The 27,272-nt window shown below is 42.7% G+C and overlaps 1 protein-coding gene across 1 annotated transcript in view; it reads right to left on the reverse strand.

Annotated features, from left to right (window-relative positions):
* Positions 1 to 10,901: 10,901 nt before the first annotated feature.
* ATP10B (ATPase phospholipid transporting 10B (putative)) overlaps positions 10,902 to 27,272 on the reverse strand; it is a 274,240-nt gene continuing 257,869 nt past the window's right edge. The window contains exons 25-26 of the mRNA XM_025389215.1: positions 17,617 to 17,804; positions 10,902 to 13,687 (exon numbers count right to left, since the gene is read on the reverse strand). Of these exons, the coding sequence (XP_025245000.1) occupies positions 13,240 to 13,687; positions 17,617 to 17,804 (636 nt within the window). The 3' untranslated portion in view covers positions 10,902 to 13,239. The remainder of the gene's footprint in view (positions 13,688 to 17,616; positions 17,805 to 27,272) is intronic.

The following is a 27,272-nucleotide window of genomic DNA, read 5'->3' on the forward strand; positions in this document are numbered from 1 at the left end:
CTTCTCTCAAGACTTACAGAATCAGGACCTCTGGGTTTGAAGCCAAGGACACTGCATTAGGACAAGCATCCCAGTGTATCTTAGTGACTTTAAAGTTGGAGAGACACTGCCCTGTGGAGACCTGGATTCTAGTCCCAGCTCTGCCATGCACTTGCTGTGTGACCTTGGGAACATCTCTTACCTAAGCCTCAGTTTCCTCATCTTGAAGAGGAATAATAACATTTGTTCCATCTGTCTGCCTCATAGGGCAGTCATGAGGCTCAATTGAGATGAAGGCACCTGAGAATGCTTTGAAAAGAAATAAGTGCTGTAAACATGGGATATATTTTTGTCCACCTGTTATGCTTGATGGGAAGTTGGGAAACTGAGTCGGATTTTTAAAACTGCATTATAAATTTACCAGGAGTCAGTGATCTATGAAAAACCATGATGACATAGAAAAACAAAACAAAACAAAACAATTCTGTCGAGTAGACCAGAGCAGTTGTTATCATGTTTGCAAATTAGAATCATCTGGGGATATTTTGAAACTACTTAAGCCAGGGCCCCATCAAGGCAGAGTTAAAAGAGAACCCAGGGAGTGGGGCCTGGGCAATGGTGAGCTGTTGCATTTGGCTCACATATAATACTGGGTTTGAGAACCGCTGTTGTTGGCAGTAAGGTGCTATTGAAACTTTCTAAGCAGGTAAGCAATGTCTTCTGTCATGATAGAAGCTTAAGACTGAGCCAGAACAATCCAGACTTTGGTGTGTAGGAACACAGGTTTTGGGATTGGAGGAACTGAAGTTAAAATCCAGCTTTGCCTCATACTAGCCATGTGGCCATTTGTAAATAACTTACTGTCTCTGAGCTTTAGTTTCCTCTCTAAAACAGAAATGGCAATACTTTGTATGGATATCAAAGATAAGAGTTGTAGGCAGAGCATCAGTACAGGACCCAAATTACTGTAAATGCTTAAGAAATGGTAGTTATCATGGTGGGCACTCTTACTATCCTTCTCAATCTCAAACTTACTGAGTGCTGGATAGTCGTCAGGGTTAGATGGGCATGGTGGCCTGGGCTCTAACTGGTAAACTTTGCATCCGATGTGATTTAGCACTGTGTTCAATGCCACCTCCTTTCTCTGAAGGACGTCTGGAGAAGTTGCTGTGCTTAAGCAAGCTTCTTTCTCTACAGCCATGTCTCAGGGATACAGTCAAAGGGTTCCCATTTAGGATGACAATACATAAATCACATGCACATTTATAATTTAAAATGCAAGGGAGAAGGTAGAACTTTTCAGAAGGCCACAAAGAATAAAAATATAATGCACATAAAGACATTGGCATTCTCTTGGTGCTTATTGGCAGGTGGTTCCATTTAGGCCATTGTAAAGTGAGAACTCCTGGGCTGGGTAGAGTGGCTCACTCTTGTAATCCCAGAACTTTAGGAGGCTGAGGTAGGAGGATTGCTTGAGCTTAGGCGTTTTAAGACCAGGCTGGGCAACATAGATTCAATTTCTACTAAAACAAAAAAAGCCAGATGTAGTGGCACATGCCTGTAGTCCCAGCTACTCAGGAGGCTGAGGCAGGAGGATGGCTTGAGCTTGGGAGGTTGAGGCTGCAGTGAGCCACGGTCATGCCACTGTACTCCAGCTTGGGTCACAGAGCAAGAGTCTGTCTTAAAAAACAACTGCAACAAAAACACCCCAAACCCAACCAAAAAAAGTGAGAAATTCTCAACCAAGACTTACTGATGGCAGAAACACAAATAACTGATTTCATCTTGGAGGATCCAAGGAGATGTCTTTTAGGTTTTGGAGTTTGCCTTTATAAAACTTTCACTACAGGTGGGGGATACCTTCCTTATTATTGAAGCTTATGCGGGTGAGCAATGCAACCCTTCAAGAGAGAAGGGGCAGAAAATCTTATCGATCTGGATCTATCTGCCTGCACCAGGGGACTTTGGTGGGATTTCATGTTTTTTTTTTTTCCTTCTGTCTCCCTCTCATATCTCTGTGGCCTTTCAAAATATACAGCTGCTTCTGTACTAGCACGGTAGATTCCTTACACTTTTTCAGTTCTTATTACTTTATAGACTCTAGAGGTGTGGATGATTTTAGAGATCATCTGGTGGCTTCAAACTTGTGTTCTACAGATTAAAACGAAGAATTTTCTTTACACAAAATCATAGGGGAAGGCCTGGAATGTGAAACAGGTAGGATGAAAGCAGCTTTGGTGATGTAGGGAAGGAAGCCTGACCCTTTGCACCCTGTGAATGGGAAACACACCTGAAAGCAATAACTTAAGCATGCCCCGAGAATGACCCTGAATGGGAGACACACCCAAATGTGTCTTCTGAGCTTGAAAGTCCGGGAGTGGTCAACGCGGAGATTCGTTCTTGTCTATGAGGAACATCTGAGCTGCTGGCTCACCTGTGGAACACAGGCCATACAGGGGATTGAGGCCCCAAGTTTTGGGTTGAATGAAGTTTGTTAGGTGGAGATTGTTAGGGGAAGTGTTAAGTGAAAATGCTATAGAAACTGCTTGCATTTTGCAAGTGATTGTGATTCTTCTGCCCAGCCTACCAGCATCGGACTGTATGTAAGGTGGTTTTCCTGTCCATCTCGCTGCCACTGGACTGTATGTAAGGCAGTTCTCCTGTCCATTTCGCTGCTACTGGATTGTATGTAAAGTAGTTCTCCTGTCCATCTCACTGCCACTGGACTCTGTCCCGATATTTAAGCCCCCAATCAAACTCCACATCTTGTTTTCTGGCTCTGGGTCTGTCTACAGCCTCCCCACTGCAGTCACTCATAGTTGCACACATCTCCCCGGGGTTTTGCAGAGCTAGGTTTAATACAACTGAATACAACTGGTCCCATTAACTCTCATTTTGAAAATGAGCCGAGTCCCCAACAGGGAAAGTAATTGGCTTAAGGTCACGCACTGGATTAGCCCAGGACTTGAATTGAGACTTCCTTACCCTTTTCCACCACCCCTAGATCCACAGAGAAGTCTGAAGGGTGACTGGACACTGGAAAGTGAATGACCTAATGGTGGATGCCTCCTCTTAGCCAGGCTGCCCCTTTCTTCAAAGCCTTATAACCCTCCACTCTATCTAGAGTCTTGAATGAAAAATCATAAAACTTCTCCCTGACCAGGCGCAGTGGCTCACGCCTGTAATCCCAGCACTTTGGGAGGCCGAGGTGGGCAGATCATGAGGTCAGGAGATTGAGACCATCCTGGCTAACACGGTGAAACCCCGTCTCTACTAAAAATACAAAAAATTAGCTGGGCATGGTGGCGGGTGCCTGTGGTCCCAGCTACTAGGGAGGCTGAGGCAGAAGAATGGCGTGAACCCAGGAGGTGGAGCTTGCAGTGAGCCGAGATCACGCCACTACACTCTAGCCTGGGAGACAGAGCGAGACTCCATCTCAAGAAAACAAAACAAACCAAAAAAACTCCCTGAACTGGCCTCTTTCCTGCCCAGTATTTCCGTCCTTCTGGCTTGTTAATTTTAGTTTGGGAGTCAGAGACCTAGTGACAACCACTATCGTGCAGGGCTCCTTTGCTGCTCAATAAATGCTAATAAACCATAATCTGCAATCCTATCAATCGCTGCTGCCTGAACCAAAATGAAAGGGCAAAGATTACTTTGGTCTGAATTGGATTTGAAAAGGCTGAAAGAACAGGCTTTGAGTGCGCAGTGGAAATGCCAGTTGAATATTAATTATAGCAGCACCACTGGCCTGCAGAAGGTGCAGTGGTTTAGCAATGAGAACTGGAGAGGGGTGATCAAGTGTGGACAACGTACTTGTACATGTGGAAACTGAGAGTGTGGCTTCAAATAGAGCCAAGGGAGCCTTGGGGTTGCTTTCTGCAGCTCTCCTGGTGCTCAGAGGGGTCTTTCTGGTCTTCTAATTTGCTCATCTTATTGACTGCTCAGTATCACCAGGAAGACTCAGCCAGGAGCTATCTTAGGGGCATGTTTTAATTAGTGGCCTGGGGATTCAGCATGGAGCAGCAAGGTAGATGAGGGTTCCAGACCCTCTTTGCCCCACTAATTATTTTCTACATTCCAGGAATGGAATGCTCATGTCTCCAGTGATCCAGACACATAATTACAATAAATCTGCTTTGCGCAGTGGGTGCCTGCACACAAACACATGAAGCATTAATGGGATGGGCGCGGGGGACAGGGAAAGAAATTTGCTTATGGTCCCAGTTAGCCATAGGCAAGGGATGATTTCTGTCTATCTTAACCCATGGCAAACTTTTAAATTATGTATACTGAATAATTTCCTACAGATCTAACTGCCCAATAGACTGTGACTAATTGTTTCTTTCCACTTAAAATGGCAACCTCCTGGTAGGCTGTATGTTCTGGTGCAATTATGTCGGCCCCAGGCCAGGGCCAGGCCATTTTAGCCACCTGAGGAGTGTGCTAATTGTCCTGAAGTATGCTGCCTGGTGTGTGTCTCATTGCTGTAGTGGTTTTAATGGGAACTTCTAATTAAAAATGAGAGAGTCAGGGCTGGGTGCATTCCTCCGGCAACAGAGGTTTGGGCAGGGCCCCTTTGAGCACGCTGATGTGAGCCGTCCCAGGGGCAGAAATTAATGTGCCTCTGGTTTGGTTTGTCTACCAGGCATGGCTCTGGCTGTTAGAGCTGTAATTAGAGCTGGGCCAATGTCAACATGTCTTCCAGGGCGCCAATCCTTCTCTCGGCTCTGTGTCAGTGTTTGTCGACTGTGTGCCTGTGCGGAAGCTGGGAGGGAAGGAGCTGGGAAGTTTCAGCAACTGCCTGGGCCATGCCTCATAGATTAGAACCATCGATTTTCCTAGAATTTTGACCATCATCTGGTCTTTTGGGGAAAAGAAGGGGAGGCCCAGATAAGAGACCACCTGGTATGGGGAAAGTCGGGGTCGGGGAAAGATTGCTCCACATCTCTGCCTCCTGGTTTTGTGGTCAGGAGTAGATGAGAGAACATTTTTATGAACTAGTCCACTACTATCATTGGCCAAGGCCTGGTGCTAGCCTTGGAAAGACCTAAGGTTGAATCATTCATGACCTGTGACTTCAGGCTCTGACATTCTAGCAGGAATGACTAAAAAAACCCAACATAGACATGAGTAACTAGAAGCCTGTCTATATTAGGTTCCCCAGTGATGTACAAAGAACTTTGGAAGTTCAGTGAGTAGGGATAGCTTTATAGAGAAAGTGGTCTTTAGAGGTCTGAATTTGAGATTTGGGCTTTGAGCAGGCATTCTAGGGAAAGAAAATGGCTACAGCAAAAGCACAGAGGTTGCAAAGTACAAAATTTGTTCAGAATGTCAACAGTGTGTAAGGGTCCCTGCAGGGTTCCCATGAGCATGGGCTCTGGGCTTGGTGAGGTGGGTCCAAGTCAGGTGATGGTGGCTGAGGGAGCACCTGGTTCAGGAATTGGGGCATGAATTTGTGATTTTTAACTTATTTACTTTGGGAGCTATCTTAATATCCTTCAGATTCCTTTCTTACCACCTGCTTACCCTGTCTGCCTCTCCCATCCACAATCTGTATTTGTGATTTGCTAATGCTTAGCCAGTCAGCACGTTTTCAGTTGACTTACTGGTGGCTTTAATTATCCTTTTCAGGAGCTGGATCAGTCTGGCTTCTAACACGTCTACTTTAAAAAAAAAAAAAAAAAGATTTCTTATTGATAGCTTGAGAGAAAGCTTCAAGGCCATTTAAGTGTAAACTGAATATGAGAACCATTAATTCAGAAAAATTTGGAACCCTAAGAAGTCCTCTAGGCTAACCCCCTCATTTTAAAGGAGAAGGAGAGGAGGAGAGAAGTCTTACAAGAAATTTGCAGATCTGGGAGCCCAGATCTCTTGACTCTAAATTCAGCCAGAGTTTCTTTCACTACGCTATAGAAGGAGGGTTGCCTAGTGGGTGAGATTTTGGACCCTGAAGTTGGGCAACTTGAGCTTGAATCTTGGCTCTCAGCCACATACTTGTCTGTTGACTTTGGGAATGGTATCAAGCTCAGGTTGCCCATCTATAAAATAGAACAAGGAAGCCAAATGGGAAAACACATTAGCATTTGCAGGGAACAAAGAAAGGAGGTATATTCCCTGTTTATCCTGCTGTATCAGCAGCAGTCTGATGTGCAGGCAGCCACTTCCATGGGGTCTTCTGGCCGAAGGTGATTATCTCCCCACCATGGCCTCCTACTCTACCCTGAGACCTCTCACTCCTGCTCCTTCTCCAGGATGAAGTACTCTAAACAGCTGATAAAATAGATGAGTTACCAAGACAGAATCTCACATTAGGTCATGATGTTCATTAAAACCGTGATCTGAATGATGTCCTCTGATTATTTTGAGCCAGTTGACTGATGGTGGGGCCAGGAGGATGATGCCCTGGACCCTCATCAGGTATTTGCAGCTTCTTAATAGCCACAAACCTGAAAAAGGCAACCCAGGACCCCGAAAAGGTGTATCTCCCCTTTACCTCTGTCTCTGAGAGCAGCCCTCACTTATGATTTTCTTCAGTAGCAACAATCACAGTATTCCTGGGCACTTCCTACTTGGGAAAGCATCAACGGGTCCATTTGGTAAAAGTCCCCATTGAGTGGTATCCCAGAAGTTCATTTCAACATGAAACAGACCTTCTAAATCACTCTCTTCTGCCCAACAGGCAGGCTTATTGGGGGTAACTGAGATTAAAAGAGGTGACTCAGCCTCTGGTAAGTTCACATCTCTCTGGAGCTCTATTCCTTGCTCTTTAAGAGGAGGGCTTGTCTAGAAGCCTAGCAGATGTTAAGATGTTAAGCAGGTCTTGGATTTCCTTCTTAAAAGGAAACCCTCACTGTCCAACATACCAGTCTGCTGTAACTGGGGAAAGCAAAATGTGTGCATCTCTTTACACATTTGTCTTGGACATCCAGTAAAAAGAACAAATGCTTATAAATATGCATTTTTTTTTCCTGTAGGAAGAAGGTAAGGTCATCTTAAGGGCTCAGAAGCAACAGTTGGTGGTGCTTTGGAATTCAGTTCTGCCTCTGCAGATGAGAAAAGAGAACACTGAGAGGTTTCTTCTTACTAATGTAGGCCATCCTTCAATTCCAGGCTGCCCTCTGCAAACAAGGTGATATGAGGAGTTCTGGAAAGATCTTCTTGTCAAACATATATACTAAGTCCCCTGCCACGTAGCCTAATACTTTTTTATTTTACCTTTTTGGGCAAATCTTTGTATTTTTTAAACATTCAAACAGCCTTGGAAAGAATTGCCTGCTCAGCTCTGATGAGATTGTTGAAGAGCCCTTGTTGAGGGGCGTCAGGAGACCTCAATTGTAGTCCCAGCTTTGCCTCCAAATTGCTGGGCAACCCCAGTCACATCTGCCTATCTCTTGAGTTTCATGATCTGCATGAAATAGTGACATTTTACGTGCAGGAATATCTTTCCCCTTGTCTTGTGGGCACATAGGTTAGCTGGGATAGGAAGAGCTCTTAATATTGGAGAAAAACCTTTTCCCCAAAGTCAGGTACCTGCTCAGCCAGCCTCCCTGTGCTGTTCTGGGGTCTTCAGACCAGAAGAGAAGCACACATTTGCTTTCCCCAGGCTCTGAGGATCCTACCGTATCCCAGGTGGTCTTGGTCCCTCTGGCACCTGGGCTTGCTTTTCCATAGGCCTGACCTGTGAGGAGTTGGCCCTTCTCACAGACCTACTAAGCGTCAGGGGAGGGACTGTGGCAGTCTGCATATCCACAGAGGAGGGGCTTCCAGGCAGGGCAGTGCTTGGACAGGGGCACTAGAGACTTGTCTTGGTGTTTCAATTACATAGTAAGCAATTACGTTTTGTTGGGGGGGGGGGGTGTGAGCACAGGTGTTGGAGGTTACAGGAGGTGAAAGCTCCTTCCCCACTCCTTAGCATACTTTAGGGCCTGCATGAGGAAAAGAGGTGTTCTGGCTTCGGTTTCCCTCCTGACAGTTGGGGAGGGCAGCTGCCCTGGGCCCTCATCAGGTATTTGCAACTTCTTAATAACCATTAATCTGAAAAAGGCAACCCAGGACCTCAAAAAGGCATAGGGGTCCAACCCATTATCTCCCCTTTACCTCTGTCTGAGAGCAGCCCTCACTTACGATTTTCTTCAGTAGCAACAATCACAGTATTCCTGGGCACTGCCATGTGCCAAGCACTGGAAACACAGCAGGGAATAAGTCCAGGGTCCCTCCCTCAAGGGATTTTTCCACTGGGGGGGTGTGTGTGTGTGTGTGTCTGTCTGTCTGTGTGTCTGTGTGTCTGTGTGTCTGTGTGTCTGTGTGGTGGGGAGGGGAGGGAGGCAGAGAGAGATAGCTGCAAAACAGTAAATCACAAGGACTTGAATATACTGGAGGTCATTCCCACCCTGTAACCAGCCTCCCCACATAGCTTCAAGAATCACAGCATGTTAGAACCAGTCTGATTCCCACCTCGAGAGTTTGAGGAAACAGGTTGAAACCTAGTGACAGGATTTGTCCAGAGGCATCATAGAAACTGCTGGTAGACCCAAACTTGAAACCTAGTCTCTGACTCCTGGCTTCATCCCCCCATACTCTCCTCACCCAACCTGCCACCCTCAGTCCTGTTTCCCCTGCTCCTGATACAGGAAGAACTCCCAGTGAGGCACCTCCTCCACCGATACTAGGTGGCACCAGAACACCTTCCAACGAAAAGACTCCTGGACTTGGCTCCTGTCTGAAAATGTCCACAATCTCATTGTGGGTCTCCTGAAGTTTTGGCTGGGCAGCACTCCTCTGGTAGTGCCCTCAAAAGGCCTGCCTGCTCAGGGCATTGCCCCAGCTCATAGGCCCCACCTCGTTTATCAGTGGAGTCCTGCCTGGGTCCCAGGCTCCTTTGGGGGTTCTCTTTTTTGGGTACCTGGGAGGATTCATCCTCCCAGGTGACTGACTTCTCCTGGGGGGCTCTCCATGCCCATGGGAAGGTCTGGCTGGGTGCCCAACTCAGGGAGAGATATGTTAGGGCAATGCAGGCATGAATTCTGGTTCTCTGTGATCTGGTCCCCACCTGCCTTCCAGCTTCATCTTGCAGTTTTGTAGCCCTGTGATCAAAAGTACAGCCTCAGCCAGGTGCGGTGGCTCACACATGTAATCCCAGCACTTTGGGAGGCTGAGGCAGGTGGATCACCTGAGGTCAGGAGTTTGAGATCAGCCTGGCCAACGTGGCAAAACCTTGTCTCTACTAAAAAAAAAAAAAAAAAAAAAAAATTAGGTGGGTGTGGTGGCAGGCATCTGTAATCCCAGCTACTTGGGAGGCTGAGGCAAGAGAATCGCCTGAACCCAGGAGGCAGAGGTTGCAGTGAGCTGAGATTGTGCCACTGCACTCTAGCCTGGGTGAAAGAGTAAAACTCCAACTCAAAAACAAGAGTACACCCTCTGGTTTCAGACTCCACAGATTAGAATGCTACCTTGCTGCTCGTTAATTGTATGACTGTGATATGTTTATAACACATCAGCTTTAGCTTCTGAGAATGAGGATGTGGTAGATTTCAAATGGCCTCAAGTTTACTTACAGCTCTTCTCATTAAAAGTGGAATGTGTTTTCCTATACCCTTGAAACTGGGCTGGCCTTGGGACTTGCTTCCATAGAATGTGGTGGGCAGTGATGATTTGTGAGTTTGAGCTTACATCTCAAAGGCTTTGCAGCTTCTGTTCTCACTCCAAGTGTTGCTGCTATGTGACAAGGCCAGGCCGGCCTCCTTGAGGATGAGACATCACATGGAGAGAGATCCCAGCCATACCAGCCAAGGTCCCAGACAGAAGCAAGTTCAGCTGATGCTGTGTGGAGCAAAGGTGAGATGTCCTGGAGGAGTCCAGTGTAAGTTGCCTACACACAGCATCATGGTCACAGAAATGATTGCTGCATTAATTTACCAAGTTGTGGGGTGGTTTGTTATGCAGCAGAAGCTAACTGAAATAGGGGAGAGTAACTATCCTTACCTTATAAAGCTGCTGTGAGGTTTCCATGATGATGTTTGCTTAGACCATCACCTAGCACACAGCAAGCAAATACAGTCGTTACTACTAACGTGATCCTGTAGCACATCCTCTGTCTTATTGGCTTCTAGCCACACCATCCTCCTTCCTTTTCCTTAAATACCACAACCTCTTCTTTGGGGCTTTTGTACTTAACTCTCTGAAAGGGCCCTTCTTTGTTGTCTTGTTCTCATGATTGAGGTCTCAGCTGAAATGTCGTCTCCTTGGAGAAAGCTTCTCTGACTATCCTGGGAACCGTTCCTCTCCCTTCATCTCCATTCTTGCTTCCTCTCATAGTATGTAATATCACATTGACTGACTTCCTTAATATTATCTGTCTTGCTTTCTAGATTAGGAATTTTAAGGGCAGGAACTGGGCCTGTTTTTCTTCCTTATTTTATCCTTGCTGCCTATCACAGTGCTTATGTACAACAGGCACTTAGTTGATACTGATTGAATAAAAAGAGGCACCCAAATCAGTCTCGATTTGAGGTTGGTGCTGGACCAAATCAATCTTGATTTGAGGTTGGTGCTGGGCTTCCAGGAGGAGAGTAGTAGCCAGGTTAGAGTTCTAGACTGCATGTACTGCTTCTAATTCTTACAGCCCTTTTGATTTGTCATACTTTCATGTTGGGTCCAATAGCTGAATATGTTCCTGATACTCCGTACTTTCAGTGGGGGTTGGTGGCGTTGGATTCTCGACAAATATGTAAGCTTCTGAAAGGCAGATTGAGCTCCTCACAGCACCTCGCACATTGTCAGGCATCTAGTAGGGGCTTAACAGAAATTTATTGGACAGATACATGAATAAATGAATGAATGCAGAAGAGGATGGGGGGATGAGAAAGTCCTCAGAACTAGTGATAATGATATAAAAGAATAATAATATGAACTTAGGTTGACAGGCAACTATGAAAAACCACGTTTATTTTTAATAAAGGATGACATATTTCCAATCAGTAAAACATAATAAAAGTATAAAAATGTACTAAGTACAATCATTAGCATTATGTTATAGGGGAATAGTTGTTATAACTTTTCCCTGTAAGATGGCACATTGGATGGTCACAGTTGGCTTGATTTACAGAGGGGCAAGAGTAGGTGACCAGTTGTATCAGTTGCTCCAGTTTCCTAGGATTTGGGACTCTTAAAAATGAGAAAGTCCCAGGCAAACTGGGGTGGTTGGTCATACAAGAAAAACAGCAGCATCAAAATGCTGGCTATAGTTTGGAACTTAGGAAAAGAATAAGACATTATTTTTTTCAACTTCTCAATCTCTTTTCCCCTTAGCTCTGAAATAAAAATCCCTTTGTTATTACTGAAGGTGTTACAGCTTTCAGAGGCTTTTTACCACTGGGTTTCATGTAATTTTGACTTAATACCTATGTCAAGCCTGGGAAGAAAGGCAATTCTAACCAACTTGCAGGTGTGGCATCCTGCTTCAAGCTGCCTGCATCCTAGAGAGAATGGAGGCAGAGCAAGAATTCAAACTCAGATCTCCTGAGGCCACTGTTCTGTTCTTTCTGGCTTTTAGTAGTAGCCAGAAATTGTTTGGGGAAAACATTGGGGTGCCTGAGTTCCAAGTTTTCACTCAGTCCCCTTACTGGGAACAATTCACATCATCACCACTTTGCCTGGTATGTGTACCTGTCCCTTCATGGGCAGTCCTCATGCAGGATTCCTCCAAATACCCAGCAGCTGGCTAGTGCTGACATCATTATGTGGCAGAGGCAGTGAAACAGTATATTGGCTCCAGGACGGTGCTGCAAATGGCCCTTCCAGTCCAGGTTTGCCAGGAAGATGGTCAGAAGGCCAGCTCCCTGTGCCATTTGCCAACTTGATTGAATGTTTTCTGGCATCTTTGCTGAGGAGGTTCTCGAGTGATAGGTCAACTTATGGCTGATGGCACGACTCATAGGCTCAAAGACTCACCACACTTATTGCATCTATTTCTGTCCTTTTTGCCTACTATATAGGTACTAGCTTAAGGTGGCTCAGTACCCTTTCTGGCTTATTTTACAAGACTAGGGTTAGGCTATACTTTCCCACAGCAGACCTGGCTTCTCTTGACAGCCTATTAAAATTCTACTGTTCATTCTTTTAACACTGTTTTGAGCTCTTTTATATATTTGACATAACCTCTAGGGATAGGAAGTCTATATAATCCTCCTTTTCCCCGTGAAGTGACACTTCCTCTGACTCCTCTAACTGAAGCAGGCCAGTGTCTTCCAGAGGGTGGTGTTCTGGAATAAGCTGAGTGGGGTTTCATATGAGCTCTACCCTTGAAAATGTCATTGTTTAAGCTCAGGGTTGCTTTATCATATGGGCCTATTCTGGGTGCGGATGTGCTTATATCTCCTGATTTACAGGTTTTTTTTTTCTTTTGTTCTAAGAGCTGAATGAGGATGGCAGTTTTATTTAAAAATAAATACAATAAATAGCTTTTTTAAAAAAGAGTGCCACCTATGTCCTCTTGTCAGATTCCCCAGATGGTGGGACATATGGCCTGTCAGTCAAAACAGGGGTCTCTGGTTCACCTGTTCCCTTTTGCATGTCTATTCTTCATGCCTCTTACACTAGCTGTGACCCTACAACCCTCAGAAGAGTCTGTGACACTGAGTTCAAATCCACTTTTCTTTCTGGCTTTTAGTAGTAGCTTTTTAGACGTGGCTTTTCTTTGGCTTACAGACAAAAGGCAGAACCAACTCGCTGTGCATGGAAGGGATGTTAATCCCAACTAGGCCATCACCACAATACACTCGAGATGAAGCCCTTATGTGCACAAGTCTCTTATGAAACTTTAACTCTGGGCACTGAGGGGTAAAGAAGCCCAGAGACTTCCATATCCTGAGATATTGCCTGGGTTGATACACTTCTTGGAATCTTGGAAACTTATGGCCCAGTTGCATTGGGTTGTAGGCTACACTTATCTAGAGGGTCAGAAGAATAGCTTTGGGCTAAACCAATTTGAGAACTCAGTGCAACAAAAACAACCTCCTTCTCCAAACTGTTTGCAAAATGTGCTGCCTGGCAGCAGCAGAAAACTAAAGGCCGACTGGGTTTCCAGTCTTTGTGTCAAACCCCTTGGGGACAGCGCTTCCTCCATGGAAGTCAAGATTGTTGGAGAAAAAAAGAATAAGACTGGCACGTTGTTTCCTCTATGAAAAGGAAGGGGTCAAGGGTTACGTGGGCCAGTGATTGAGTGGCCTCTGTTGAGTTTGTATGGATTTCTGCAGCTCCTCATATGGTCAGTGAACTCTGGGATCGGCGATGGCTGCCCCTCTTTGAGCACCGGGACATATCAGTCTGTCCTCTTGAGTTGGCCACTGTCCTATTAGGCCCCAGCAGGTGCTCCCCAGTTGAGAGTTGAGCTGGGGAGTCCCCTGAGCATGAGTCATACCTCATGCGCTCTGTGCCGCATCTCTGTTCATGGAGCACTGACTCTTCGATGTGCTTCCTCTTGGGAGGGTTAGAGCTCTTCGGGGTGCTGGTACTGAAGTCCTGTCCTGTGATAGATGACACTGGGTGGTGGGTGGGTCGAGCCACTTCGGGGACAGGGGCAGCCCTCTGTCTGTTTCTCCAACTCTGGATTTCCAGGTTTCTTTTGTCTGGGGGCAGTTTGTCAATTTTCTGAGCTTTTGAGATTAGAGACTTCCCAAAACTTCCTTGTAGAGACAGGAAAAAGTATCTGGTGGGAAATAACAGAATAAAGATATTTCTGATTTCCATTACTTCATAAACTTCAGCATTAAAAGATGGTCTTTAGAATCCAGCTCCCTGCCCAGGGCAAGATCCTCTTTACTGCACTCCTAGCTATTAAATCCATGCCTGGACACCTCTAGTCTTGGGTAGCTCAACAAAAAAATAACAACAAAACATAACAGTTAACATTTATTATACACCAGGACTATTCTAAGTGCTTTATGCATTATTAACTCATTTTATTTTCCCAACAATCTCATGCGGTTATTACTTAAGTTTGCCTCTGAGTACAGATAAGGAAACTGAGGGACTGAGAGATTTAATGATTTGTTCACAGCCACTCAACAGTGGTTGAGCTATGGTCAGAACCACACACTCTGAATCCAAAGACTTGTGTCTTATTTGCCATGCACAAAGCAGTGCATTCTATTTCTGGGCTACTCCAATTTAGGCAAATTTAATTGCTGTGTCATGTTAAGCCTTTGTAACACTTGATGATTTTAAAATAGTTTTAGAATCCACATTCTTTTCTTGAATCTGTGGGCCTTGCTGACTTGACAATGTCATCCTATTACAACAATTTGCCAGATAAAGAAATAGGGGCCCCAAGAGGTGAGGTGAGATTCCCAAAGTCTCCTGAGATGTTAACAGATCTCCTTGTTGACTGACTCAAGGTTTTTATACCCTTGCCAAGCTGCATACAGTCTGTAGTAGACTCTGGAATTGGAAGTCTTTTTTTGTTTTTGAGATGGAGTCTCGCTTTGTCACCCAGGCTGGAGTGCAGTGGCGCGATCTTGGCTCACTGCAAGCTCCGCCTCCCGGGTTCACGCCATTCTCCTGCCTCAGCCTCCTGAGTAGCTGGGACTACAGGCATCCACCACCATGCCCGGCTAATTTTTATTTTTTTATTTTTAATAGAGATGGGGTTTCACGTGTTAGCCAGGATGGTCTCGATCTCCTGACCTTGTGATCCACCCACCTCGGCCTCCCAAAGTGCTGGGATTACAGGCGTGAGCCTCTGTGCCCGGCCTGGAATTGGAAGTCTTTATCTGTGTCTAGAATCTTCTCTCTGTTCAAAGTGTAGGCAAGGAAAGGGGTAAGAATGTGAATAAAACTATGTGGTGTATGGAGAAAATATACACAAGCCGTTGCAGTGGGCAACTCACATCCACTTTCCAGATGTCCATTGCCTTATCTAAAAAGTAATCTATCTGGCCTGGAGGACATCTGAGGTCATTCCCAAAGATAGTCTTTAAAAATTTTTTGTTTGAAGTCTTATAAGCAGGAAGGCTCCTATTCTTCCACTATGTCTAAAAGCTGCAGGGTGACCCTCCCACCCCTGCCCAGCCAACCCCTGCCAGTGGGCAAGAGATTTCTGAAAATTACAGTAGATCGCATGGAACCAGATAAATTGTTTTCATTCTCTCACATCTCACCCAGTGAAGTAGTAAGGCCATGTATGTGTCCCAGGAAATATTTGACTTTTTGCTTCAAAACTGGAATTTCCGTAGTGTAAACCTTTTCCTTGAGCCACTGCCTTCCTCCTCTATTGGTTTATTCAACAAATGCTTTTCAAGTTCCCACAACGGGCCAGGCCCCCAAGGGATTAAGCCATGAACAGGAAAGACAAGGTCCTTGCTGTCACGTAACATGTGAATATAGTTATAAATGGAGAAGGCCATGAGAGTGTCAAACACCCGATCACTAAAATTAAGTGTTTCTTCCTCAAGGAAGGAAGTGCTGACAGTTCCACCCGCTATGTATTTCTCAAACCCATACCCTATCAGCCCTTAAATGTTTCTTCCTTGAGGAAATGCCCCCTCCATTTATAACTATATTCACATGTTACATGACAGCAAAAAGCTTGTCTTTTGTGTTCATGGCTTAATCCTTTGGGGGCCTGGCCCATTGTGGGGACTTGAAAAGTATTTGCTGAAAAAATGAATGGAGGAGGAAGGTGGTGGCTTGGGGAAAGGTTTACACAGAGTAACCTTTTAAAGCTGAAAACTGCAGGATGCATAGGAGGTAGCCATGCCAAGGGGATGAGAATCCAAACCTAGGCACGATGGCTGAAGCTTGGGGAGTGGTGACAAGAGTAGGGGAATATGACCCAGGAGGGGTTGGCACAAGCAGAGCAGGGAGGAATTGTGGGCCAGGTTTATGGTTTTTGTGCTTTACTGCAAAGGTCTTGGGAAGCCCTTGGAGGGTTATAAATAGGTGACATCACACTTTGAGCCAACGATAATGGACAAGAGTAAGATCTAATAGGAGACTACTGAAATAATTTGGGGTGAAAGGGTAATAGTCTATTGGTAGCAGTGGCCGTAGAAATGGAAATAGATGAGTTTGAGAAATACATGGTGGATAGAACTGTCAGTACTTGGTGAAAGGCTAGACGTGGGTGTGGGTTAGCAGGTGATGTCAAGAATAATTCCTCGGGGCCTGCCTTTGTCCTAAGTGGGTAGCATTTGCTGAAAGAAACTCTAGAGAGGTACCCAGATTTCTGGGGTGGTGCTGGTGATAGAGGGTGGAATCATGAATTAAATTAGAAATGTCTCCCAGTTTCCTCAGACTTAATATGCCCAGTGGAGGTGACGAATAGGTAGCTAGAAAGATGTGTCTGGAATTCATAAAAGAGGTCTGGGCTGGGAATTTATGATGAAGAGTCGTCTGCTAAAAATAATTTTTAAATTCATGACAGTTATTGCTGTTTATGGAGAGAACGTAAAGTTAGAAGACAAGAGAACTTGGGGGCAAGAGAACCTAGGGGCAAGAGAAACGAGGTTAAGAAAACCACCAAACTTATTAAATGAAGTAAGGCCTGTTGATGGGTATCTAATTTTGGGATAAAAAAAGTTTTGTATAATTGTCTATTTGCTATCGCTTAAAATGATAAAACGGCTTGATTGCGATGTTCAGAGTGGTGAGATCCTAGGGATGGAAAGAGGCTAAGTCTTGCCTGTGGGCACATCATCGTCAAGTTCACTGCTTTGACTAGAGAGTGTGGGCTGCAGAATAGAACACCGGCCTTTGAGTTGGGAGAACCTAGCTCCCACTGTGATCGGTGGTAGGCCTGTGAACACATTCTGGTCCCTCTTGGTACTTCAGCCGTCCCATGAGCGGGGTACTAGAGCCATAGCTCTGCCCAACACTTAGCTCATGGCAAAAACAAAATGAGAGACTAGATGGGAGAGCCTATGTTAAGAGTGAGCTCCAAGGAAAGTCAAGGCATTTATAGTTGCTCTTGCTATTTTTCTGGAAAAGGTACATTTACTGTAGAGGGTTTAACTTGGAAATATCTGACATAGTCCCTGGGCATGGATAATTTGTCTAATGCAGGTCTTGTATGGAAAGTGTGTGTTTAAACAAATTTGAATAATACTTAAATGTTGGCAATTTCATGCAAAATTTGAATTTCTGGGAAAACTCTGAAGCTCTGAAATGTTTGACTTGATCTTTCCTTGTGTCCATGATAGAAGCTGAGAAGCTCTTTGTTCCAGTGTCTGTACGCCATCTGGCTTGCTGAACTTGCTGGCCTGTCCTTGTAGGCATTTGAGTATGAGACTCCTGGACTAATACAAAAAAGGACCACAGAGCTTCTCAAAATAATTCCTTATAACACAAAAATATTTGTAAGGCAGGAGGGTAGGAATTGATACTCCCATTTTATAGATGTCACAACGGAGGTCACACTGATTTGGTGACTTCACTACTTTGTGGCTAACCTGGGACCACAGTCCATGTTATTTGCCTCCTTGGTCATTCATCGTTCTTTCTGTCCCACCTCTCTGTTTCTGAAACAGTAGCCTCAAGGATCCCAGCAGAAGCCAAACTCCTGACTCTTGGGTTTTAAAAATATCTTATTAAAGGGAGATTGGTAATTTTAGGAAAGAAACACAGCCCCAGTGTTCAAACCTTGGGAGAAGAGCAACAACTGGTGTGAGAAAGCAGACGAGGTAGAAAGTGGGGTTTGACAGCTGGCCTTCCATCACCCAATAGGGATTGGTGGGGCTGTTGCAGGTGACACAGGTGGCATTGTACAGGAGGGATACCAGAAAGTACATCAGGAAGCTGCCGAGGAGCACGACTCCGTGGAAAATGGTCTGTGGAGGGAAAGAAGCAAACACTGTTGAAGGTAAGCTGAGATTAGGAGGCAGGGTAATCAAACTACTTAGTTAACTTTGTTTCAAACTATTTTTGAAATGCAACACACACAAAATTCAAAAAAGGGTGCAGCTTAATATATCATTATAAAGCAAACACCCAGATTGCTGCCATGAAGAATTGAACACACATACCCCAGAAGACCCTATTCTTCTGTCTCACCCCTGCTTTTGGTGATAATTTCTATGCTATCCATTGTAGGTTTACTACCTATCTAGGTTTTCCTACATAGCCTGTTTTTAAATGGATAAATAGAATCATGTTTCGCATGACTTTTTGTTTTTTTTCCCCTCAATGTTATGTTTGTGTGATGAGCCCATTTTTTCCATGTGGCAGTAGTTTATTCATTTTCAAAGCAGTGCAGTATTCTGGTTTTTTTTTTAATTGTATTTTGTCCTGCCTGGTTTGTGCTTTTCTTTTCCCGTTCTTGTTGTCTTTTATTTTTATTTAATTTAAAAAATTGATATTAGATGTACATATTTTCAGGATACATGCAATAATTTGGTATATTCGTATATAATTAGGATAATCATGACATCCATGACTTTAAATATTTCTTTTCTTTATTCTAGGAGTATTCAAATTATTCTCTTCTAGCTATTTTGAAATACACAATTGGCTAATGTTAACTATAGTCATTCTATTGTTCTTTTAAACATATTGACTATTTTGTATAATTTTGTTTTCCTTCTTTCCTAGTTGGGAAGTTATATATTCCATTCCTATTCTTTTAGTGATTACTCAATAAGTGAAAACAAGCAAACTTACTGCAGTCTAAACAAGCAAACTTACTGCAGTCTAAAGCTTACAACTAGTTTTCCATCCTCCTGAATTACACACAAGATTTAGAGCACTTTAAGTCTCTTTACATCCCTCCTGGCTGCTTTTGCTGCTGTTTAAATTCTGTCATCTTTTAAAATCACTCAAGTCACTAGCATTATTGTTTGTATGGTCAGTATTCACTAAGGTCTACTCGCATGCTTATCACTTTTCCTGCCTTCATTCCTTGGACCCTCCACCTGAGGTATCTTTCTTTTTAAGTACATCCCGTAAAATGTCCTTTTGGGAGTCTGATAGTGATATGCTGATGCTTTATTTCATTGATATTCTTGAAATTCGTCTTTTGATGAATATGGTATTCTTGTTAGGCAGCTATTTTCTTTCAGTGTGCTTAATATGGCATTCCACTGTCTTCTGGCTTTCATTGTTACTACTGAAAAGTTATTAATCTCTACTTGCTCTTCCTTAGAAGGAAATCTTTATCTCTTAAAGTCTGCTTACTTTTATAACTTTTTTTTGTCTTTTTTGTTCTATAGTTTCCTATGACAGAATAAGTATGAATTTCTTTTTATTTATCTTGCTTGGGTTTTGCTGAGCTTGAATCTTTGATCACTTCAGCAAAATTCTCATCACAATCTTTTCAAAGATTGCCTATATTTCATTCCCTCTCTCATTTCTGAGACTCTGATTAAATATATGTCAGACCACTTAAAATATCATTCTATTTACTTAATATAGCTTCTATGATTTTCATTACTTTTCCTGTTTTATAGTCTGAACACTCCTTTTGACCAATTCAATAATTCTTCCCTTAGCTATATCTAATTTTCTACTTAGCCAACCATTGAAACTTACTGTAGTCTTTATTTCTAAATGTTCTATTGATTTTTCAAATCGGCTAGATTGCTTTATATAGTTTACCAATCCCTGCAGATATTTTAAAGCATATTCTTTATTTCTTTAGACATAGTAAACATAGCTTTTCCTTTTATTTATATTTGATAATTCCGGTTTCTAAAATATTTCTGATATTTGGTTTTTCACTCATGGACTCATTCTTTTATGAGGTTCATTATTTTTGAATGTGCTTATTGTGCTCAAAGTTAGACACAACTTGAGGCTTAGAATAAAGGTAACTTTCTCTAGAAAGGAATTGTGTACGTGCGTGTGTGTGTGTGTGTGTGTGTGTGTTGCAATCGTTGTGTACTGCTAATCTTGAGGCACTTCAAGTTGAATTCATAGGTGAGAGTTTGGCTCACACAGGTGATATGAACCTGGGCCACATATGTACCCAAGGCCAGTCTGTGGTCACAATTTCCCCAGGGCAAATTGGTGTTGATTCTTTCTGCTCTTTTCAGCACAGAGGAAAAAAAAATCCTATTTTAATGTTGTCTCTTAGACTCCCAACTTAGGAGTCTAGGTATTGATTTCTGAACCTTTTGCTCAATCAAGTCTGCCAAAACAAAAGTTCATTTCTGGGAGAGTTGCCAATACCCTTAAGAAAGGCATTGGCTCAATTTGCTTCTCTAGCATCTCCCTTTCCCCGAGGTTTGGTCATTGCTTACTTGTCAGCTTGCTCATGCTTTTAAAGAGTTTTTTTTTTTTTTCCTTTTTTAAAGTTATCCAGTATTTTTTGTTGTTCTCAGTGAGGGATGTGATCTAAATAACCTAGCGCCAGTTCCTGAAGAAGAAAGCAATTAGCTAACTTTTTCAATTGCTTTAATGGGGACTGAAACTGTCAAAGCTCTTAAAATTCTTGTTATATTTCTACCCAGGGAAGAAATAGATTCTCTTCCTGCTTCAACTACTTTCAAAACGGAAGCATACTTTTCATAATTATTTTAGTAGCTGACTCCTTTCCCCAAATCACCAGAAATCACCACTAACTACTCAGGGTACCTAGTCTGAAGATACATTACGTGGGTTAATAGTGCTAAAAGAGTACTTTTTCTCTTTTAAAGCAGATGGCTTCAGTGCTTTGAGAAAGAGGACTGAGTGTTCAATCAGAATACAGAATCTTTAGTCTCACCACTCATTTAATACAATGTTGAGGCCTGATTAAAAACCTTTCAGGGCATTACACCTTTTGAATGGTTTTAAAAAATCTAATGATTGAGAGTCATAGAGAGGAGAGTTCCTTTTGGAAAATATCTTGGACTAGTTTTTTAAAAGTGTAATTAAATTGCTGTGAAATATTTCAAGCATGCAGACAATAAACCTCATACACCCAACATTCAGCTTCATCAGTTTTAATCTTATATTTACTTCAGATTTTATGGAAAGATTAACTCTTATAGATACAGTTAAAGCAAGGGTATATCTCTTGCAAATGACCTCTTTAATCTTGAACACAAATTCAGTATTAGTCTGACATGTTTCATACACATGTACATGTTTACCCACGTTTATGGATGCTTTTTTGCTTTATCATATATGCATCCTTTTTGTATGGGCTGAATGTTTATGTCCCCCTACTCCCAAGTTAATAATGTTTAAGCCCTAATCTCCAATGTGATAGCATTTGGATGTGGGGCCTTTTGAAGGTGATTAGGGAGAGCCCCCATGAATGGGGATTAGTGCCCTTATAAGAAAAGACATGAGAGATTTGATCCTTCTTTCATTCAGCCATGTGAGTGATAATATAGCTGGAAGGCAGCTGTCCAGGAAGGAAGAGGGCCTGATGCTGAATCAGCTGCTGCACTGATCCTTGAGCTTCTAGCCTTCAGAACCATGAGAAATAAATCTGTTATTTAAGCCACCCAGTCTATGGTATTTGTTATGACAGCCTGAAAAGACAAAGACAATTCTGCAGCTTTTTTTTCCACTTGATTTTATACTTTCAAGAAGGGGTTCCCAGCTCCTGGGCCATGGACCAGTACCAGTCCGTAGCCTGTTAGGAACTGGGCCACACAGCAGGAGATGAGTGGCTGGTGAGTGAGCATTACAGCCTGAGCTCCCCCCCATCTCCTGTCAGATTAGTGGTGGTATTAGATTCTCATAGGAGCATGAGAACTGTATTGTGAACTGTGGATGTGAGGGATCTAGGTTGCATGCTCCTTGTGAAACTCAAATGCCTGATCTGAGGTGGAACAGTTTCATTCCAAACCACCTCCACCCCGCAATTCTATGGAAAAATTGTCTTCTATGAAACTGGTCCCTGGTGCCAAAAAGGTTGGGGATCACCGCTTTAAAGTTTTATCTATGTTGAAATACATAGCTCTAGCACATTCATTTTAACTATTATATGGTATGAACATGACACAACTTATTTTTCTCATCGATGAACATTTAGGCCCCCTTTTTGGCTAGTAAGAACGATGTAACATTCCTGTACATGTCTCCATATATATGTGTGCAAGAGTGTTTCTGAGGTATGTACTTAGAATTGTGCCAAAAAGTATGAGTCCTTTAAATTCCTCTAGGTGTTTTCAAATAGCCCTTCAGAATTTATGATCTACTAACAGGATAGGGAAGTTCCTTGGTTATGCTTTATTATCTTTAACACACTCCCAAAATGACTTGTCAGTATTTTATTTAGAATTTTCTACATCTGGCTGGGTGTGGTGGCTCACGCCTGTAATCCCAGCACTTTGGGAGGTCAAAGTGGGTGGATCACTTGAGGTCAGGAGTTCAAAACAAGCCTGGGAAACATGATGAAACCCTGTCTTTACTGCAAATACAAAATATTAGCTGGGCGTGGTGGTGTGCACCTATAATCCCAGCTGCTCGGGAGGGTGAGGCAGGAGAATCACCTGAACCCAGAGGCGGAGGTTGCAGCGAGCCGAGATTGTGCTACTGCACTCCAGCCTGGGTGACGAGTGAGATTCCATCTCAAAAAAAAATTTTTTTTTCTACATCTATGTTAATTAGTGAGATTGGTCTGTAATTTTCTTTCCTTAAACTGCCCATGCCCATTTTGATATCAGTTATTTTAAACATGAAAAACAAATTGCTTATTGCTATGGTTTAAATGTAGGTGCCCCTTCTAAACTCGTATGTTGGAACCTAATACTCACTGTGATAGTATTAAGAGGAGGGGCCTTTTGGAAGTGATTAAGTCATGAAAGATCTTCCTTCATGAATGAATTAGCGCTCTTATAAAAGAGGATGATGGAAGCATCCTAGTGCTTTTTTTGTCCTTCCACCATGTGAGGACACAGTGTTCATTTCATCTCTTTTTGCCTTGTCAGGACACAGCATTCACCTTTTATTTGTGCCCTTCTCAAAGATGCAGCAAGAGGACACCATTTGAAGCAGGGAGCAGCCCTCACTGGATTCTGAACCTGCTGGTGCTTTGGTCTTGGATTTATAAGCCCCTATAACTATGAGAAATCCACTTCCATTCTTTGTAAATTACCCAGTCTCAGGTGCTCTGTTGCAGTAGCATAAACCGACTAAGACACTTATCTTTTTCTATTTCTTTATTCCATGAAAAAATTGATATAAAATAGAGATCACCTGTTCTTTACAAGTTTGATCAAATTTTAAATCCTTTGGGTCTAATGTTTTTGGGGATAGGATTTGGCTTATTCAGGCTTGCTGAGTGATCTTGACTGCATTTTGATAAATTTTACCAAACTTAACATTGCTAAAATTAATTTAACATAGCTAAAATTTTTTATATTCATATTTTGTTAATTGATCCAATAATGTCCTAAAGGTGTGTGTTTTTTTCCCCTTCAGTACAGAATCCAGTTTAGGGTCATATATTACATTTGGTTTTCATGTCTCCTTAGTCTCCTTTAATCTGGAATATTTCATAGCCTTTGGTTTTATATGGCATTGACATTTTTGAAAAATACTGGAATACTCTCACCCTACCTACCACCTTTTTGTTTTTAAAGAAAGATTAATGCTCATTTTGCATTTGTCTGATGTTTCCTTATGAACATATTCAGATTATACATTCTCTACCTGGCCATGTGATCTTGGCAGGTTAGATACCCTCTTTGAGCCTCAATTTCCCTATCTGTAATTATAAAAAGTATGGGATTAAATGATGATTAAAATCCCTTCCTAGGATTCTATCTAGGATTCATTTTTTTTTTTTTTTTGAGACGGAGTCTCGCTCTGTAGCCCAGGCTGGAGTGCAGTGGCCGGATCTCAGCTCACTGCAAGCTCCGCCTCCCGGGTTCACGCCATTCTCCGGCCTCAGCCTCCCGAGTAGCTGGGACTACAGGCGCCCGCCATCTCGCCTGGCTATTTTTTGTATTTCTTAGTAGAGACGGGGTTTCACTGTGTTCGCCAGGATGGTCTCGATCTCCTGACCTCGTGATCCGCCCATCTCGGCCTCCCAAAGTGCTGGGATTACAGGCTTGAGCCACCGCGCCCGGCCTAGGATTCATTTTTTATGTAACACTGACCCTCTATTTTTTTCTTCTAAAAAGAAAACAATGGATTAAACAAATTAAAAAAAAAAAAACCCTAAATAGCCACAGTCAATTTGAGATTCATTTATTTAACAGATAGTTATTGTTCACACATTGGCCAGGCTCTTTTGACTAGATGGTACAAAAAACCAACTATGACTGAATTGAGCTATAATAAGCCTAGAGGTAAGATTAGCTTCAGGCAAAGCTGGATGCAGGCACTCAGCAATGTCACATGGAATCTGCACCTCTCCCTTTCTTCATCCTGCTTTCCTCTCTGTTGACCTCATCCTCCAGTAGTCCTTTCTACATTATGGCAAGAAATTGCCAGTTGCTCCAGGCTTCCAAACAACTGGCTCAGAAACCACAGCAGAAAGACTGCTCTGGCTTTCCAACAAAAATCCTAAGGCAGGATCTCATTGACGAGGATTGGGTAATATGTGCATGCCTGAACCAATCACTGTGAATGGGGTGGGGTAGAATTGTCTGGATGGGGTTCTGGGTCATGTCTCCATTTCCAAAACCAGGAGACAGTGTCTGCTCTGGATTGTGTATCAGTCAGGGGAACAGAGTTACTGTGAGCCTCTAGGATAAGAGATTTACTACAGGGACTAGACCTCCCATAATTGAGAGGAGTGAGAAAGTGAAGCCCAGAAGAGGACTTAAAGGATAAAAGTCACCACATTGAGAAACCAAGCACATCCAACTGCAGACATGACTGCAAAAAAGTGATGGATAGGTCTATGGGAAGCAGTTGTCTTTGAGTCTACAGCCAAGAATCTGGCCATGAGCCTAAGCTCACATTTGGTAATCAGGGCCAGAAGTTAGGAAAGAGAGCTGGAAGCAGCATAGTGCAGAGCAGTTATGAAAACAATCACAATCCAGTTCAATAAGTGTTTAATAAGAGAAATCGCAAGGCACAATGGGCGCCCCAAGGGGTTACAGAATCCAGCCTAGACACCAAGGAAGGCCTTTTGGAAGAGACAACATTTGAGATGAGGCCTGAAGGATGAAGAGAGAGCCAGAGGAAATGGGAGAGAAATTAGCAAATGCAGAGGCCTAGAAGTGAGATAGGATATTCGAGAAGTAAAAGTAGCTTGGTCTGGCTGGGGTCTAAGTATGAAGTAGAAAGCGTCACTAGTGATGCCAGGGGGCCAGCAGGAGCCAGATATTACAGGCCCATAAGTGAGGAGTTTGGACTCTGTCCTAAGAGCAATGGGGAGCCGTGGTAGGATGTAAAGCAAGGGAGAGGTAAGTATCATAGGTAGATGTTGGCACATTGGAGATGGGAGGATCTGCTGAACACATTTCCCTCCCAGGAAAAGTCCAGACACCTCAGCTGTAATACTGATCCCTGTACCTTCAAGGGTTTGCTAGCTTTAGTTTCCTTCTCGGAAGGTAATCTGAGGAATATGGCACTGGGAATGTGATGGCATTCATTATATTTTCAACTGCAAGTGACAGTGTGTCTGACAGCGGCTTAAGCAAAGAAGAAATATCATCTTTTATAGCAAAACATCTGAAGGTGGGCATCTAGGGGCTCAGTGTGTCCAAGAATCCAGGCTCTTCTCATCTTTCTGCTCTGGGATCTCCAGCAGTAGTTGACTTTGTCTTTAAACTCATTGCCCAAAACAGTGGCTGCAGTGCCACACATCATTTGGTCACAGGGCACTGACAAAAACAGGAAGGAAAAGGTGGGATGAAAGGCTTTTACCTCATGACTCTATCTTAATAATAATAATAATAATAATAATAAACAGGTTTCCCTTGACCTCTCATTGGCTAAGAGCTGGATCATGTGCCCACCCTGGACCAATCACTGCTGAAGGGAAAGGAATTACTGCTCCTACTTAAGACAGATAATTATTGATTTTCTAGGGGCTTTCTAATCCTTATGTTGGTACATAAGTAATCGTGGATTTTGCCATTAAAAGTACTAATATGTTTATAGTCATTCAGCAAGAAGTATTTAGAATTTCCATCATGACTTACTCTTTATTTCATAAGTTGTTTAGAAGTACATTTTGAAATTTCTAAGCTTGTTAGGTTTTATGCGGCTACCTGTTTATTGCTGGTTTCTAATTTAAATAACCTGTCAGAGAACATAAACTTTATGATTTTTTTTCTTTCACATTCCTTTGATTTAGAATTATCTCTCTGGAAAATGGTCTGTGTATGTTTGAAAAAAATTTGTTATCTGTTTTGAGCAAAGTTTTATATATCAAATCAAACATAATTTATTAAAAGTTTCTATATCCCTTCTATTTTTTTGTCTATTTGATCTATACCAGTTTCTTATAGAGTTGTATGAAAATCTCAAACTATGATTGTGAATTTGTCCATTTCTTATTTTTGCTGGATGAAAAAAAATCCAATCTGTAATTTTTGTTTTTAGAAGAATTAATCCACTTACATCTACTATGAGTACTGATACATTTCAATTTAGTTAAACATCTCATTTTGCAGTTTTTGGTTGTCATCATTTTCTTTGCTCTCATTGCTTTTAAATTAAAATGCATTTTTTTCATTATCATACTTTAAGTTCTGGGCTACATGTGCAGAATGTGCAGGTTTGTTACGTAGGTATACATGTGCCATGGTGGCTTGCTGCACCCATCAACCCATCATCTACATTAGGTATTTCTCCTAATTCTACATTAGGTATTTCTCCTAATGCTATCCCTCCCCTAGCCCCACCCACCCCCACCCACCACCTGACAGGCCCAAGTGTGTGATGTTGCCCTCCCTGTGTCCATGTGTTCTCATTGTTCAATTCTCACTTATGAGTGAGAACATGTGGTATTTGGTTTTCTGTTTCTGTGTTAGTTTTCTGAGAATGATGGTTCCCTTCAAAGGACATGAACTCATCCTTTTTTATGGCTGCGTAGTATTCCATGGTATTTATGTGCCACATTTTCTTTATCCAGTCTATCATTGGTGGGCATTTGGGTTGGTTCCACGTCTTTGCTATTGTGAACAATGCTGCAATAAACATACATGTGCATGTGTCTTTATAGTAGAATGATTTATAATGCTTTGAGTATATACCCAGTAATGGGATTGCTGGGTCAAATGGTATTTCTGGTTCTAGATCCTTGAGGAATCACCACACTGTCTTCCACAGTGGTTGAACTAATTTACACTCCCACTAACAGTGTAAAAGTGTTCCTATTTCTCCACATCCTCTCCAGCATCTGTTATTTCCTGACTTTTTAATGATCACCATTCTAACAGGTGTGAGATGGCATCTCATTATGG

The sequence above is a fragment of the Theropithecus gelada genome, chromosome 6 (assembly GCF_003255815.1).
Source record: "Theropithecus gelada isolate Dixy chromosome 6, Tgel_1.0, whole genome shotgun sequence".
NCBI lineage: Eukaryota > Metazoa > Chordata > Mammalia > Primates > Cercopithecidae > Theropithecus > Theropithecus gelada.